This window comes from Danaus plexippus, chromosome 14, assembly GCF_018135715.1.
Source record: "Danaus plexippus chromosome 14, MEX_DaPlex, whole genome shotgun sequence".
In the NCBI taxonomy this organism is placed as follows: Eukaryota; Metazoa; Arthropoda; class Insecta; order Lepidoptera; family Nymphalidae; genus Danaus; species Danaus plexippus.
Window position 1 is genome coordinate 201,704 of NC_083546.1, and position 17,649 is coordinate 219,352.

The 17,649-nt window shown below is 40.0% G+C and overlaps 1 protein-coding gene across 7 annotated transcripts in view; it reads left to right on the plus strand.

Annotated features, from left to right (window-relative positions):
- Positions 1-17,649, plus strand: part of LOC116769544 (syntaxin-binding protein 5) — a 105,880-nt gene that overhangs the window by 81,561 nt on the left and 6,670 nt on the right. For 2 of the 7 annotated variants that reach the window (XM_061522659.1, XM_061522661.1), the window contains exons 5-18: positions 6,891-6,954; positions 7,263-7,479; positions 7,735-7,810; positions 7,887-8,041; positions 8,263-8,426; positions 8,617-8,747; positions 9,115-9,194; positions 9,401-9,555; positions 9,935-10,054; positions 10,322-10,476; positions 10,617-10,767; positions 11,639-12,314; positions 13,128-13,217; positions 16,573-16,689. In XM_061522659.1, coding sequence (XP_061378643.1) covers positions 6,891-6,954; positions 7,263-7,479; positions 7,735-7,810; positions 7,887-8,041; positions 8,263-8,426; positions 8,617-8,747; positions 9,115-9,194; positions 9,401-9,555; positions 9,935-10,054; positions 10,322-10,476; positions 10,617-10,767; positions 11,639-12,314; positions 13,128-13,217; positions 16,573-16,689 — 2,351 coding nt within the window. Of the gene's footprint in view, positions 1-6,890; positions 6,955-7,262; positions 7,480-7,734; positions 7,811-7,886; positions 8,042-8,262; positions 8,427-8,616; positions 8,748-9,114; positions 9,195-9,400; positions 9,556-9,934; positions 10,055-10,321; positions 10,477-10,616; positions 10,768-11,638; positions 12,315-13,127; positions 13,218-13,698; positions 13,937-15,585; positions 15,652-16,563; positions 16,690-17,649 lie in introns of all 7 variants that reach the window. The other 5 variants (XM_061522664.1, XM_061522660.1, XM_061522662.1 and 2 more) reach the window with 5 other exon arrangements.

Below are 17,649 nucleotides of genomic sequence, written 5' to 3' on the forward strand. Positions count from 1 at the left end.
TTCTAAATGAAGTAAGTCGTTGTTGAAATCACGGAATGTTTCAGGAATTATTAATAGCTGACTAAGCGTTCTTTAGGAGCTCTCGAGAACAATTTGAGCAAACGGACTTTTATCAAAAACAGCACAAACTTGCTGCCCGCCGTGAAATTATCCGCGCGTGCAATTTTCTTTTTAAAAGTCGAGCAAAGTTTTAATGAGCCCTCCCTTTTATTATTCAGCGGTTTGAGAACGGTCTATAGCTTTTATGAAAGGAATCTTTTAAAATATTTGACAGTTATTGTTGATCCTGAGGAGGTCTATTTACATTCGCTATAAAAACGGAGGCCGGCTAAGGAAATTACGAAGTTCTGCTACGATTATGATATTTGTGTTTCAAATTTAAATTGCTTTGTACAGTCCGGGTTCATGTTCTTATTTGTTTTGTAAAGGCCGGCTCGTCAGCGTAGTCGTGTATTGATTTACTACCATGGCTGATTCGGGTGATGTATGTGTTGAAGATAATTTGAAAGTGTTCGTGACAGACATCTGAATGTAATGGACTTGATGTTATAATGTCGGGACTCGGACCGACTCATTTACAGAATGGAACTCTTCTGTGTGTCGAATATTGGATGAGATCGGACGACACGCTCTGCAGAAGAAATTCAATTCCATTTAAACGTCCATCGGTGAGCTCATGCTGGGATCTCAGCCGTCTAGGTATAAAAAGTTTAGTTACGAAATAAATATCTAGCAAAGATTTCAAGTGTCCTTTTAAAAAAGCAATTTATATCATCTAAGTTTATATTTTAAAGACGAATAATCATATGTTTCACATTCGGTCAACTACTAATCTGAAATAGATAACGCTTCGTAAATATTACATGGCGATAGTTTAAATGTTTTTATTATAAAATATAAACTAGTCATCGAACGACATCACACAGCGTGATAATGTTACAAGTTACCGTCACTGTCGCTCATGCATATAAAAATATATTTAACACATACAGCGGTCCGTGTGGAGCGAGCTCGCCCGCTATAAGTATACGAGGCGTTAGACACTTTGGACGGTTCTCTCGTAACTTTTTATGGCTGTTATATTATACACTGTACCCTGAGACAGTCAGTGCCGCGACAGCGTTTTAATGAGAGCTCATAACAGTGTAATCACAACTATTAAACTCAACGTGACCACTTTATAAGCGAGGGTGAAGGAAACAGAAACCCGCTTCATTTACCTGGTGATGCTAAATATCCTGTAAAGAATATGAAAGGCAATCGACCTTTTCTATAAGACCGTTAAATATCAAACGGGAACAACTACTTATTTCCTCAGCTGTATAACTTTCGCTCTGGAGGTTAAACTACTCGGTTCGTAGATCAATACGATGTTATGAGCTCCTCCTTCCTCCAACTCACCAGACTGTTCTGATTGAAATATTATTTGTATTGAATTAGTACAAATTACTTTTCGAACATGGAAGTGAAGCGTTCAGCAACTAGGGAAGATTAGGGCGAACAGACAGACAGACTTATAACTTTAACATGGGTTCATCAACTATGACAGTTATTTAAATATATTTCTTAATGATAATTTTACTTAAATATATTATTATTAGCAGTAATTTAATAAAAGCCTCCGAGGTCATTAACCTGCATACCGATTATTTACCTTCATATTTCCTTACCTTCATACTGTTGGTGAAACAAATAGAATAATTCAAATAAACGTCGTCTCGTCGGTGTCTATGTTAATAGAGATATTGTTCCTTTGACTGAAAGATTTTCACAGAATCAAAGCGATCAATATAAATGTGAATTAAAGAAAAATATAGTTTTAAAGATAAACCGAAAACAAGTACAAAGTATTTAGAAAAGCTTATAGACAATACTCTCGATTATTTATATTCATAAGATGCGAGAGAAACCTTTTACTGTGTAAAAGGCACTTCAATGAATTACTTACTTTATCGGAAGTTACAAGTCACAACAACTTCAATAGTATTCTGACTAGTTATATAATTGCTATCTCCGGGAAGTGAACCTTCGTTTGAGAAATTAATTGAAAACCCCAAGTTTAATAAACAGCAAAAGTCTTGAAACTTCTCCTTCAGTTGAAACTTTGAAAGTTACATTCATTAATATATTCGTTTAGAGAAAGTATTCGACAAAGAGAAATGAAACGGGTAAATGTGTAGTTCCATATTAAACAAAAAAGCCTTTCATTTTTTTATTACTGAATTAGTAACAGTTTGTTTAAACGACAATATAAATGATATGACAACTCTGTCATAGACATTATTACAGCAGAAGTTTTTTGTGGTGTGTGATTCATATGTACTGGAATTATGTTCTACAAAACATCGTCCATAGCCCTTCTAAGTTGTAATATTATTTAGTGTAACTATTGGAACACTTCAAAGGCATCTGTTACATTCTCGTTTTGTGAGTCAAGTGTGAACAGTTATTTACGAAAAATATTAATGTGTATTAATTTAAATTAAAATGTGAGGCCATCAAAGAGTGTAGTCAGTAGTGTATTGAAACACTTTTATACAGCGAGAGTTTCATTTAGGACGATCCAGCGACTCACTGGACTTATAACAGCAGTGTTCACGAGATTATGACGTTTATGAGAAGTAATAGCGTTGATCAATGAAAGATTACAAATGTTAAGTCAATTGGTAATGTTGTTCAATAAAATTAAACTCTCTCGGCTTGGACAATCACTCAACAGCCTGTACTTATTCTGATTCAAGTCGAATATTGTGTTGGAAAAGAAAATTTAATCAAATTGCCAGATATTATTTCTCGTACTCGTAGAAAATATCGACGGTCAGTGTGAAGTGACGAAATTTAGGAGAATTTCTTATCTGTACAGAGAGAGCATATTATTTAAAACTATTGTCCGTATACTTATGATAACTCCGCTGTCATTATAATAAGATGAAGGATGTTTAACAATGTCATTATCACCGATACAATAAGTTCAGTCCGACCTCCGACCCGGCTGTGATAACGTGCGAGTGTGAGACGCAGTCGGAGTCGAGCGGCTTTGTTTGTGTTCTCAACTGATGATAATCTTCTCCTATCATTATATATAAAATGTTATTTGAATCGCTATAGTGTTAAGGATGAACAAACTCCGTCCCCCGTGTGAGTGTCAAACTTCGATATACTGCAGCGCGGTGTGTGCTCTATGTTCTGTCATATAAATTAAATTTTTATTCCATCAATGTCTGTTATCAGTCTTAAGGACCGGTCATAAAGGATTCGTTCTCCATGGTTTGCCAAACGACGTACTATTTTATTATAAACATATATCATAAAACGTTCGACGTATGAAAGCTAAATTGTCAATTTCGTTATGATTGCTTCCATGGCGAGAATATAAAATTTAACAGAGCGTCATGAAGCGTACCGAGTTTCGTCCTGTAACCTGTATCAATATTGTATTGCGTGCTCATGTTCGGCTTGAATTTATTGCTTTTGATATGGTTTTATCAAAAAATATTTTATAAAGACACACTAATTTTCAATTTCCGTATCTGTCTTTTAGGTTGGCGATTACTTCATGTGTTGCGAGAGACGCGTTCCTTGTTAGCAGGAATTAGTTTTGTTGTATATCATTTCAAGTTTATAATTACTAATAATAATACATAGTTTTATAATTTCAAATCATTATAAATTAATAGTTCATAAGTATGTATAGAGATCTTCATCGTGTGTTTGTCTATCAACTAATTGTAAATACCTCATTCTCAATATTTAACATATAAATTGCGTAATAGTTATGTGAACGTACCAGACATTTGTATGTTCTTCAAAGAAGCTGTTATTTACAAGAACAAGGAATGTTACGTGAGGCGGTGATGTGCACTGATCGAGATCTCATGCGACGTGTTCAATGTTCCGTGTTCTTCTAACGTCGACAAAGTTATTCAAAATTTACTTCATAATTCAGTTTGGAGTCAGATCTTTTCTTTGTAAAAATATATGCATCACGTAGAGTTCAACGTCCACTACTTATTCTATATTCAACACTTCTTTTAATCACCGTCTGCATCCGAATTGACGAGTTTTCACGTTTACTGTTAGTGACCGGCGAGGTCAGAGAAAGGGGTTAAGTAATTCAATAGCCAACAGTACTTGAAGCTTAGTGAGACACTGAAAAATATTAAGATCAATGTATAGAGAAAGTCGAAGTAATACATTATTCCCAATAATGCCAATCAATGCCAGAGAACACATCGGAAGACCGGGTGGCCTTGTGTTTCTGTTCATCATTATAAATGTCACTTATAGAACGCGGCGCAGTGCCATCCCCAGCCATCCCCAGCCATCCTCTCATGTCTACAACACTCATGTAGGGACTTTTGCGGTCTAATAAAAAAAAAACCGCTGTAGATAGTTTTCCTTAATTCTGGAGAAAAATTAATACTATAATGACAAATGCATTAACCTACACCAAATAGATATTTTCAAAACTGTTCATTAAAAAGTAAAATTATCTCTCGTTTTACTGAAAGCACTCAATACGCATGTAACGAGATTTCCCATTAAATGAATAATTTGCTTTGTTTGGTTCGGTCAGTTGTTGTTGTTATTGTTAGGTTGGTTGCGATCTCGCCGCAATTATATAAACGAATTACCGACGTCACGCACAATACTCTGGTGTTGATTAAATTTTAATTGGTGTGCGTCACGTGCCTGGCCCGCGGCTGTCCTCTCCGCTATACTGACTCATTCACTCTTCTTTCTTCGCATAGCCAGCTCCCTCTGGGTGTCTGTAACGAATCACAGAACCAAATTCAAAAACATCGCTGTCAATGAACTTCCTGATAGAGCGACTTGAATCATTTTTAATATTTAACAATAGAGACCACACGAACCTTCGCCTCATCACGAGTCTCATTTTCCGCCCTTACCTTATTGTTCTGTAAACAGAAAATAGTTTATTTAGTGAGATGAGAAAGTAAATATCCCAATACGATAAGCATCGAATATACTAGAGAACAGTCTCCCAGCGAATATTAAAGCTGTATTGACAATAAACAGCTTTTGTACCTGTATTGACAAGTTAAACAACTGGGAAGATAAGGCCATATAAAATGGCGTCGGCAATATGGCGGCAAGGCAACATGGCCGCCGGATGTGCTTTGTGGAACGGACCACAATACGGTTCGATTTATGTTATTTTATCGCAACATTATGGCGGTGTAATATTATATGAATTTATTCATGAAAAAGTAACGAGCCACTTGACAATAATGGTTTGATATGAAATTACAATGAACGTCCCTATTAACGGAATGTGCTCGGTTAGCTCGCATAACCTTTCAAATGCACTAAACAGTCCAGCAATGAAAAGTGCTTTGTGGGCTTCGGAGCGATTTTAGCGTGTTAAGAGATTTTCACGAAGCTGATTTTCCGGCTCGTTTTATCTTCAACGAGTTCTGTTGTGGTTTAACGGGTTATAGTCGAATGTGTTCACCTTATTATTGGGAATTAAGATAAAGATTAGTACAAACCGACTCGCTTTTGATCTTAGACGAGTTGATAGCTGACTCGTTATAATTGTCATGTTTTAATTATGTGATGGCTTTACGTAGTCAATCCAGTTATAAATATATGAAGAATGTTATACTTATACTTTAGTATATTGTAGGACCTCTGTATAGATTCAGCTGAATCTACAAGTTGTTGTACAACGAATTGTTTAACCTATAAGGAGTTGTTACAAATAAAAAATATATGAATAATTTAAATATTGTTAATATATAATTTAAAATACTCGTCCAGTCTTTCCAGAATATTAACGAACGTTTACTCTGATAACCGTGCAGTTTACAAGTGTGACGTCACTCTCGATATGTAACCGTGGACTAATAGTCATAAAACAGATTGCTGGACAGCAAACACACTTCATAGAGTGTCGAGTGTGGTGTGTTATGAAGACAGGGCGGCACACGTTATGTCACGTAAATCTTTCATTGTATGTATAAATGATGTTTAGTATGGGAGAAGAGACCCTCGAACTTATTAAAGCATGTCAAGAAAGTCCGAACATTAACATTTCAGCGAACAGTGGACCGGAGCGTATACACTTCTAGGAAAACGTAAATCGTTAACGAGATCCTTTGTAACTCATATTCACTTGTATTCCATCGCTACAGAAGATTGGTTTCTTAGAAACACAAGATCGCCGGTCAGTCGGAATGTATAATGTTTACATATCGAGAGTTTATTATTTAATCAAGAACAGGCTTTCTTTACGTACGTGGAGAGCGGAAGGATGGGGGAGGACGAGGGAAGACGGGGGAAGGTGAGGGAGGACGAGAGACGACGGGGGGATGTCGCCGAGACGTCGCAACAAGTGGCGCCGTTATATGGATATGACGCGGATCAGGATTCATTATGTTTTATTGTCGGATACATAAATTGTGTTACAGATTTGTTTGAGGACAAATATTGACATTATTAAAACTGAGACTGGAATCGGTTTGTAAACACAGAAGACAATTCTCTGTTGGATATAAAATAATAATTGTAACACTATCTGTTTACAAAAGGTTGTTGGTTCTCGTTCATATACTTAAAACCTTCGAAGGACTCGACTATTTTCAATCTATTAAATATTTTTCTTGCGTAAAATTTTTAAATGAAGTGCTCACACTTGGTCATTTGGTACATGGTCCTTCAAAATTCTTCGTTACTATTTTGTCATTATTATTACTTATTATATTTACTCTTGTCATATGTCTGTGACTTACTTATACCGTTGCCTCTAAGATTGGCTTATTGATGTGACTCTAAATACATGCAATAATTTCGTCCAAGGTATTGCTGAGACGTTAGAGACGTTTTGTAATGTTCGTGTTTAAATATAAACAACTGTTTGTCGACAGAACAAGAGCAGTCCACCCTGGTGCTGTTGTGGACTTGAGTGAAAACCCTATTGATGCGAGCAAGGTAGGATGTCAGATCGTTGTAGCAATAATAAAATTAGCGGACAATTCTTTAACACCTTTACAATACTTGTCGATACTATATTTCTTTAATGTATATATGTACATGGGTTAAGTTATCAATATTTAACTTAACCTGGATGCTAACTGAACTTGGTGTGAAACCTCTAACTATAATGTTTAAAACTTGTGTAAATTCAAATAGATAATAAAAAGGTAAATTCACTGACACGAACAGGACCCGACCCCGCTACCTGAATACTTTTATTGTTAAAATAAATAGTCAGTCGGATAATTCGTAAAATCTTGTAGCTAGTGATAGCATTTGAGACCGGCTTGGTGGTTGTGTGGGATCTGCGAGCGCGCGCCGCCGAGTGGCGAGGCTCGCTCGGCACCGGCGGGCCAGGTGATGGGGTCCGAGCGGCCGCCTGGCAACACGACGGGAAGCTCATGACGGCTCATGCAGACGGAGCACTGGCCACCTGGAGCACACGCTCGCCGAGACCCACCTCGTTGTCCTATCCTCATGGTATGAAACAGACAGAACTTAAAGTACAATCTGACACCAGTAGTAATTGATACGAGAAATAAAAGTACTAGAATCGGCTCGAAAACATAAATATAGGCAAATAAGATTTTCATTAATTACATAGTTGTTATGTGGAATCATTTCCAAACCCAAGTCTGGGTACTTCCCTTTCATTTTCAATGAATAAGACGGTATCCAAACGGTGCGAACAATAGAAAATAATTAATGGAATGTTTCATTAATTACGATTTCCAGCGAAAGCGAACAAGGAGGGGAAACCGGAGCCATGTAAACCGATCCACAGATTGGAATGGAAGACTTCGAGGACGGGGTAACGGCTGAGTTCAAAGTGAATTGAAACATCTTCAGGAACTGTTTATTTTTAATGTACATTGTGTGTCTTCCAGCGAGAGTCTGGTGATTTTCTCTGGTGGCCTGCCGACGGACAAGGCGGGCCGCACGCACAGCATCACGGTCCTCAACGGGAAGAGCACCACCGTCTTAGAGATGGAACACACCGTCGTCGACTTCGTCACGCTCTGTGAGAGTCCACACGCTGCTGGTGAGACATTAACATACAGCCATCGTCTTACAACTCACACACACGCACACGCACACACACATACATAGAAACACCCACACACAGTGATATCAGTTGTGGTCGAGTTCATCGCGCCGTGTTTCTGCTGTCTCTACTGAATGTCTCCTATAGGATATCCCGGAAAGGATCGTTTGAGTTTGATTGTCTTGAAATACTTTTTAACTTTGTTGTTTTTATTTCAGACTACCAGGAGCCATACGCCATCGTGGTCCTCCTCCAAAATGACCTGGTGGTCATCGACCTGCTCTCCCCCGGCTACCCCTGCTTCGAGAATCCCTACCCCATGGACATACACGAGTCTTCAGTTACCTGCTGCTACTACTTCGCTGATTGTCCTTCAGATTTGGTACATGCTTTTGATGGTGTTTTACGAATTTCTATATAAACAACTTCTTATGAGTCAAGAACTTGATGCTGTTTTCTATCGAGCCTGCCAGACCACACCATATCGCACATCACACATCCCTGTCGAGACAAACGGGAGAGCAGATCAAACAGCTGCTGTTACAACTTTAACCTCGAGCCTCTGTTTCCAGATCCCAGCATTCTACTCAGTGGGTCGTCAAGGTAACAAGAAGACGGCCGGCTTCAGTGACAAACTGTGGCCCATCAACGGCGGGGAGTGGGCTCCGGCCTCCTGCTCCTACAGCGAGATCATACTGACCGGGTAGGAAGTATACTATCATAGAATAATACACAGAGGAATAATATTTATTTGCAAGAATTAATATTTTGCTATGGGATTTAGATCAAAAATTTTAATACAGGAATTAATTTTGAAGAGATAAATTAAAAAAAACTTAGTATTCGGATAAATCTTGAGATCATGTTCTTGGAATGGGAGCGTTACTTATACACATACGTCAATAGTAAGAAATTTCACTCGGCATATCTAAATAAACTTTACCTTACAAGAGAAACAGCCCTGAGCCCAGTAACGGATAAACACGGAGTGCTCTCTGATATTCCTTATATTAGTTGCATTGATTTGATTGTTCTTGTGTGTCTCCAATGTTTGTGCGTTCCGTGTGCAGGCACGCTGACGGCAGTATCAAGTTCTGGGACGCGAGCGCGGGGACCTTACAAATATTATATAAACTGAAATGCTCCAAAGGTAATTGTTGAACTCATTCCTCTGTAGAGAGCTCTGACCACCTCAACACCGTCCCACCGTCTGTGAAGTTTGCTTCCTCGCCGGTTATTCGCTATCAGTATCTGTTCGACCACGTCAATGTTATTTAATCATGAATACAGCATCTCTTCTCTATAGTTGTGTTCTACTGACTTTGCTCCATCATACTGACCCTCCCCTCCCCGCAGTGTTTGAGCGTCGTGGGGGTTACGAGGAGGAGTCCCCGCTGTGCGTGTCTGCGGCGTCCCTGTGCGCGGAGTCTCGGCGGCTGGCGGTGGCTCTCCCTCACGGACACGTGGTGCTGTTCAAGTTCAGGAAGACGGAGATGCACGCGGAGACTCATGTCAGTTTATAAAACACTACTTTGTGACGGACCTGTGTCCGTGTAATCCGCGGAATCAGGTTCAGAGAGAAGTGAATAATGTGAACTCGATGTGATAGATACGTTAACGGCTAACCGACCGTCTGCGACTCCTCTTATGTGGTCCGGCTGTCCAAGCTACATTATGTGAGAGTGTCATCAGAATATGTTCAGTATATTGAACGAGAAAGAGCAACAACCGTCCATACGTACATTTATAATATCAGTGTGGTTAATAAGACCCGGTGTGTTCGACGTCCCAGCCAAGTACTATCTTTATAACACATACAGGACGTCTCAGAAACCCTAAAAAGCTAAGATATTTTTAAAGTAACATAATTATTCAACGCCATCCTTCCAGGTCATAGAGATACCTGTCATCAGTGACTCGGTCGAGGAGGAGACGTCTCCAGAAGTGGAGAACAGTCGCTCGTGTTCCTTCAGCCGCGCCTCCGACTCCGCAGAAGGAGACGGGAAGAAGGTCTGTCTGATACAGCTGTATTACTCGAGCTACAAACAAACTAACACACAACACTGTAAATATGAATAAAAAAAAGATACATTATAGCGTAAAGAAAATAAAACGAAGCTCAAGAGCTACTAACAACAGCCCCAGCTTTAAAGAACACGGTATACAAATAGCTTCATCTTATTTAACAATAAGTATCAATTAGTTCTCAAACACATATTTTCCGTAAGCGCAACCCTGATTCCTTCCTTCTCATCAAGTGTTTGTGATACATTCTAGTCGGGTGGATGGGCGGGCGCAGGGCTCCGTGTGCGGGGGTCCACGGGCACGGGCGGGTCGCGGCGGGCCCCCGGCTTCCAAGCCGCGCTGGTGGCGCTGCAGCACGGCCCGCCCCACCCTGTCACCACACTCACCATCAACTCGTCGTATGGCCTGTGAGTATCGTGTGTAGACTGTAGAGCGGAGGCAGTATATTACACTTTACGGGACGTGTAGCCACTGAACTAATTATTTTTGTGACACCTTCAATGTTTCCGATCATCGCTGACTGTCGTTAATGTGAACGATCCGTCAGTATGGCGTGGGGCGGGGAGCGCGGCCTGGTGGTCGTGGACGTATGGCGTCGTTGTGTGGTGGCAGCTCTGCCCGCGCACGCTCTCTACCTGCCCCACCCCGACCAACACACACACCTCCGTCACGACAGGCGCTCGCCCGACCTAGACCAGGTCAGTCTAGACTCTAGTAGTGATAGTGGTCTACGAATATATGATCTGTGGTAATTCGGTGCGAATCGTGCGTCATTTTCTAACCTGTTTTATTTTTTCAAAGCGGTCGTCGATTATCTTTTCTGTGACCGTTGCCCGGCAGGTAGGAGGTAGGAGGTAGGACGTAGGACATCTAGGTTATATTTGTGGTAAGAGATTCGTTAAAAGCTGACCGAAGGATGTCCAATGGGACCGTCCAGTAGGCCGACAGACACCAGTAGAGGAAACGTAACTTTAAAAGTATTATAACTGACAATTTCATTACACTGTAAATGATGTTTAAAGCGACTGTGTTTACATATAAGAGCATACATCTCAAATTAGAAACTTAAATTGCAATCTTTCACATTATATTTTATTTGCCTTTCTGTTTTATTACGTTTTAGTTGCTAGGCCGGAGATGTTTCTCTGGCTCTATCCTCAAATAGTATTTCGTTATAATTTTCTTAATTTTGTAGTACCAAGCTCTAACTCGAAACCCCGCTTTACCCGTAGTGACATCTAGCATGGCATTTAGACATTTGTTACACACGGCCTGCCTTGTACTGTCTCTACTATAACGCCTATCTAACTGTTAGACAAGTACAGTTACATGAAAGTAAGCAAACTTGGACCGAATATAGTTTACACTGCTGTCGCTATAAAAATATTAATAAACTTCATATTTCGTGTAAGAAATCTTAATAAAAGAATATGGTAAATTTTTAATCGACCCTTATTCCAAAAAGTTTCTAGAAGGACTGCGATTTCTGTAATGTAGCCCAGTAGTCCGCAGCTCCTTATGATCACTGAGCCTCGCTCTACAAAATGATGTATTCCCCTGTCTCTGAAGCTGGAGGAGTCACCATCCAGTCCGGACGCCGTCGAGGAAGCTTTTCCCGATCCTAAGCTCGACATGAGACGAAAATCCACCCCCTGGAAGAACTTCAATCTGAAACGACAACTCTCGAAAGTAGATCTTAAGTTCAAAGCTGCGTTTGCAGCTCCAGAGAACGAAGATAATAATGAAAAAGGCAATTCACAATTCTACTGTGAGCCGTCCGCGCCGACACAAGTCAGCTCAGACCGGACTGAAGCAATGAATACGGATTCACCAGACGAAGTCGAAACCGGTGTTAAAGTGACAGAAGAAGATAAGAGCCAGCTGTCTTCCCCGCTACGCGTTTGCTCGGACGTGTTCGAGAGAATGCATAAAGAGTTGCAGGAGAGATGGCAGGACAAAGAGAGGAATGAGGACACTCCAGATATATCACCATCTCGATTAGGAGAAGAAGAAAAAGCCACGAGACCGGATAACCTTCCTCTGTTCGACGAAGACGGCAAACCTTTGCGGCCGCCCCGAGGCAAAAGTAGGAGAAAAGAGGAGACGAGAGATCAAAGAGATCAAAGACTCCTCTCGGTGCCTAATATAAAGTACACTAAGCAAGAGTCAGTGAAGGATCTGCGCAAGAAACAGGCCGCGGCTCAGCAACCGCAGTCGTTTGCCGGCAACCTGATGCGTCGTTTCAGTAAGTATCCCCGGGAGCCATCCATCAACCTCACCCCACTCACTCTCGCGGCACCGCGGGCGGTTGTTCCGTGTCGTGTGGTAGCACTAGCCCTCATGTATCATAGCGTAGTTCCGGGATTGGTTTGGAATGCTAATGGTTTGGCCAATTTATATCCTTTAATAATGTAGATACGTTCTCATACGATAGACTTTTTGCTCGTAAATAAGTAGTTAGAGTTCTGACCTCGGAGTTTACTCTTGGTTGATTTACTAACAGTTCTGAGAAAAGAGTGCTACTAGTTTAGTTTTAAAGTATTCATCGAGATTATTCACTGTGATACAAGCGATACATCATGCTTCCCGCTTCTTGTGATATTTAGCTTTTTATTTAATTTCATTATATACTTTGAGCAGCCCGGTATCAAAGACTCATACATAATATATTTGTTTAACATTCACGTGTAAGTAAATATGTACAATTATTATATGCTGACCGGCCAATATAATACATTCGGTAATTGGTATATTTTTTTCCCAAGGACAAGGACTCAGCCGACGAGGAGTCGAACTGCCTTAAATACCTATCAGAGCTCTTCGGTAATTTGATAATTTCATTTTATATTTTTATGCATCGGTAGTAGGCGTTCCAACCTCTTGTATAGTCGATGTCCGTTTGATGATCTTTGAGTAACGAGCTACGTAGTCGGTCTCTAGCTGTGCACCTTCCCGCTTGATAGCTTCACATCAGCCCATCCCGAGCGACAGACGCGCCAGGAACACTAACAACCTAACCGAAATATACGTATATTGTTGACCGATCTGCTTTCTCCAGGAGATTTAGTAGGGAGACTATGCCCAAGAAATGAGCAAAGTACGGAAGAAGAGACAATCGAGCGAGTGATAGAAGTACCCACCAGAATAGGTATGGACCAAAGATTAAGGACTCACACAAAGCTAACAGAAGGGATACAGTGACTTGTCCGCTCACACCTCACTAATACAGACTCCAGCCATCTGGCAGAGATTCCTTCGTCCGTCTAACGATGTGCCGCGTCGGGTTCTTCTTACTTAGGCTTAATCTTATATATATTGTATGTGTTTAAGTCAATAATATGTAATCCTACTTTGTAAGCGTGGTGGCGGGTCTATCACATTCCTTCCTGTTTTTGTATATTTTATGTTCAGTGGTTACTTTCGCTTAGTAATATTGGGTTTTAACTGACATTTTTGGTTTGTATCGTCACATAAACTTATATCAGCAGGAATATATTAGGTCACGATATAATGTGGAATCTCGACCTGTGTTGTAAATCGGTAGGGGAGGCGGTCGTGTGCGCGTGCGTCGGTAGGGGTGCGCCGAGATGAGGTCGGCCGCGGACCGGACCTATGTGTGTGTGTTGTAGATGAACGGGCCGGGCGGAGGCTGCGGAGGCCCTGCGGGGCCTGGCGGGGGGCCGACGGGGGCCAGCGGCGGGCCGGCGCCGGCTGCGGGGGGCCCCGCAGGAACACGTGCGGTGCGGCGCTCGCGCTCGCAAGGTACCCGCAAACTGCACAAGTGCCTCTCCACCGCGTCCGACGTGTACGCCGCGCCCCCCGCCCCGCAGCATTCTCTGCTAACGACGCGACAGTATTGCAGTTTTGGTAGTACAGTCACCTTTATACGACCTCTCGGTCCCGCCTTTCCAATCTAACGCAGTCGCAATTTCTCCTTCGTTATGTTCAGTTTTTTTTTTTTTTTGTTTATTTGAGTTGTTCTTACGGCGAGTCGCTGGATCGAGTGCCGATTGGAATGGGTCGGAAGCGTATGTTGTGCATCTTGAGACGCTTACGTATTGAGGTCATGAAGCATCGGCCGGTGATGGCTTGACTATATAACGCGCCTTGCATTTGTTGTGCATCATATGAAAGTAAATTAGTTAGTCGTTACTGCGCCGCTATACTCTCGAGCGACTTCGCCTCTGTTTCGTCTTCTTTTTCCCTTCTTTTGTTGTTATTATAATTTTCTTTTTAATATACTTTCTACACTATAACCACTTCAATGTCCGTAACTTCTCATATTAGATACTGGATTATTGTTTTCTGTTAAATATCAAGTTAAATAAAAAGAATGTAAACTATTTTTGGCAAAAAAGATAAACCCACTTAAAGTTACATAATCCGAATCCATTAAGAAGCGCCGTAATCCTCAGTGGAGCATGTGTTGGCTTCTCCTCTCTGTATAATTATTTATTTGATCAATTTCCAATTTCAGATCGGAATCATTTCATCGGTAATCATCACAGTAACATGTGTTTGTTTATTTTATTTCTAGTTATTTTCCAAGTAGTTTTCTGTTCTCCTGTGTTGTTACCATTGTCGTCTATCCACTGAGTTCTTCGATCGTGTGTCCCTGTCATGGCAGTGAAGTAGTTGTCTCGCCAGATACCTCATCGTCGATCATATCGTAATACTACAGCCTTAATGTAATCACTAATGTTTAATGCCTTCCATATCAAAAAATATTTTGCAAAATTCAAATACTGCCAAGAGATTACTCTAAGACTGTAGACGGCGACAATGTCAAAGTATAGAGTAAGGATTGAAGATCTCGCTTGTAACCTATTGTGGTTTATTTGTCGATACAGAACCGACTATTCCGCAGACTCTCGCATCTATGGAGTACTTACAAATTGTGCAACCCAATGGTATCCGAATGACTTTTGCATCGACTTACTTTTACATAATCTGTTTATTTTATTTCCTTCTGTTGTGTGGCTTGTCACGGGCTGCGGTGCGATATTTACACAGTAGCTGGTTTGTTATATCCGTTAGATGGAAATTGTGGCTGTGACTATACTACTATGTTGTTCCTACACTGCACCTCAACTGCACTCACGAACTGTATCCGGCATGACTCTTACACGTAACAAAAGGTGACTTACTACTAAAAACTATCTCTCTCCCTCTCTCTCATATCTATCACTCTCTTATTGTACGAACGGAATCCATGTAATATGTGTATTTTATATGCGACGCTTCATTTTGTAAACGAGACACGATCTTTATCATTTAAAACCTTTTCTAAGTTTTCCAAATGTTTCTATTTATCTTACTTATCACGAGCAGTCACTTGTTTTGTTTCTTTGCCTCTAGCAGCATCATATTTTCCTATTTCTACTTCAGTGTCAAACTTAACGTCGAGCGCCTGGTCCGCAGAGACGACTCTGGCGGCGATCACTCGATCGTTATTAATAGTGTTACTATAATTATTAACCGCTGTTGAGTACATGACATTATTTTTTTGTTTCTAGCTCGACCACAAAAGTTTATATGGCTCGTTTTTGGCTGCCTCTATATTCGGCTGTCCTTATGTCTATGTATGCTTAAGTAATCTTCTTATTAATAGTACTAGTCGCATGCGCTATCATGGAGAGCATTGATGCTGTACAACATTTTTAGATGTGATATTTTTTCGTCAACCTTGTTTGTCCGTCCATACGAATGCTTTATTTTAGTTGAGTGATGGCTTTGCAAAATATAGTAAAAATATAAAATTGTTGAAGAATGTCTTAGAGCCAGTTAACCAACCACTAGATAATAGTTTGCTATGACAACCGCCTCTGCCTATTCATTCCCATATGTAATTTATCTAATGAAAATACTAATTTTTACATCACGTATCATGGGTCTCCGTCCTGTCTCGCCGCATATGTTGCTTCCATCCTTTTAGCTATCATTGTTTGTACCATTATCTATATATATTTTTGTAAACCCAAAAGGATTAATTTGTTTTAATTGAAATAACATGTATATGTGCTGTTAAAACTATTTTTTCCTCGACAAATCGAGACTAAAACATTGAGCTAATCTTGATATATATATATATTGAATATTATATAGTTATGTTCTGAAATTAAGCTGAAATTGGACGGGCATGCAATAAAATATGGAGCATGAAACATTTCCCAAATCTCTACCTTAATATTCTATGTGGCACGAAAAAGACTATTGGATCAAGCTCAGTCAATTTCACAAGTGCACATAACCAGCTAGATCTAGCGTGCAACCTTGTAGTTGTTATTATTATTATCATGATAGTGGTTGTTGTACACATTTGTATGATATTGTTAGTGTTTTCTTTTCTTCGTCGTTTCATCGTTTTCTGTGTCAATATCATTTACAACCACTATGATGGGGGAGCTAAGGGTTCTCTAGCATTCCGTGCTAGTGGACTTTTAGCTGATTCTCGAACAAAGCGGAGGAATAACCTATGTGTATTACACCAACTGGCCGCGTAGACAAGCTGGACAGCTCGTTTTCAAGATCGCGATCCAGCAGCATGTCAAGCTTGGAGAATATCTCTCAAGAAGGAATTCAGTGTCTAGCGTTTGCCGATAGTTACACTAAAAAGTCTGGTAAGTAACTATACCTCCCGATAACTTTTCTAACCTCAGATATTCTTATAACCTATCAAAACTTTCAAGAACTTGAGTTTTTGGTACATAAACACCAATGCCTTACAAAGAAGCCCATGCGCGGACGCCAACACATGATTAACAAAATAAAATTAGTTAAACTTATGTTATACAATACATACAATGCTAGAACCCATACATCTCTTTTAGTGTATGAATCAATCAAATCATTTGACTTTGTTAATGACATTTTGAATGAGAAATATCAATGCTATTTAAATATGTAAATAAACTGTTAAGTCATGGCGGCTTTCCCCAAAGAAAAGTGAAAAAAGACCTTTTTAAATGTTGAAATTGCCCAAAATAATATTTATGGCTAAGATTTGCTCCTAATATAAAGCTTGGTAAGAAATTAAGAAACAGATTGACAGGTAACAGTGACATCTACTAATGACGAAAACGTGGAAGGAAAATACAAGAATAAAGTATAAAGCTTCCTAAAATGAGAACTTGTTAAACACAAAACAATAGAATTGAGTAAAAACTACAACAATCCACGTTATTACTGTTGTTTTTACTCAATTCGTGTCAAAGCTTCCAAATTATTTACTAAAAACTGATAAAACTCGATACAACCATCCTCCCTTCTCCGATGCCCTAAGCCGAGGTTCTCTCAGAAGCACAAATAGGATTGGCGGATCACCCCCTCCGCTGGCTCTTCAAGGCTCAATTTCAAGGTTAAGTCCCAATGGGACCACCCACCGTCCCCCGTGATGCTATCGAAGGCAATAAGGCTAAAAACATAAGACAAGTGAAAATAACCTCGAAATATATATAGAATATAAAAAAGGTAAAAAAGTTTTACGGTACAGCGCAAACTCAAAAATTCCTCAAATAAACCAGAAAAGGTATCATCGCAGAAAGAAATAATAGGAGAAAACAACATTATTAAGAATATAA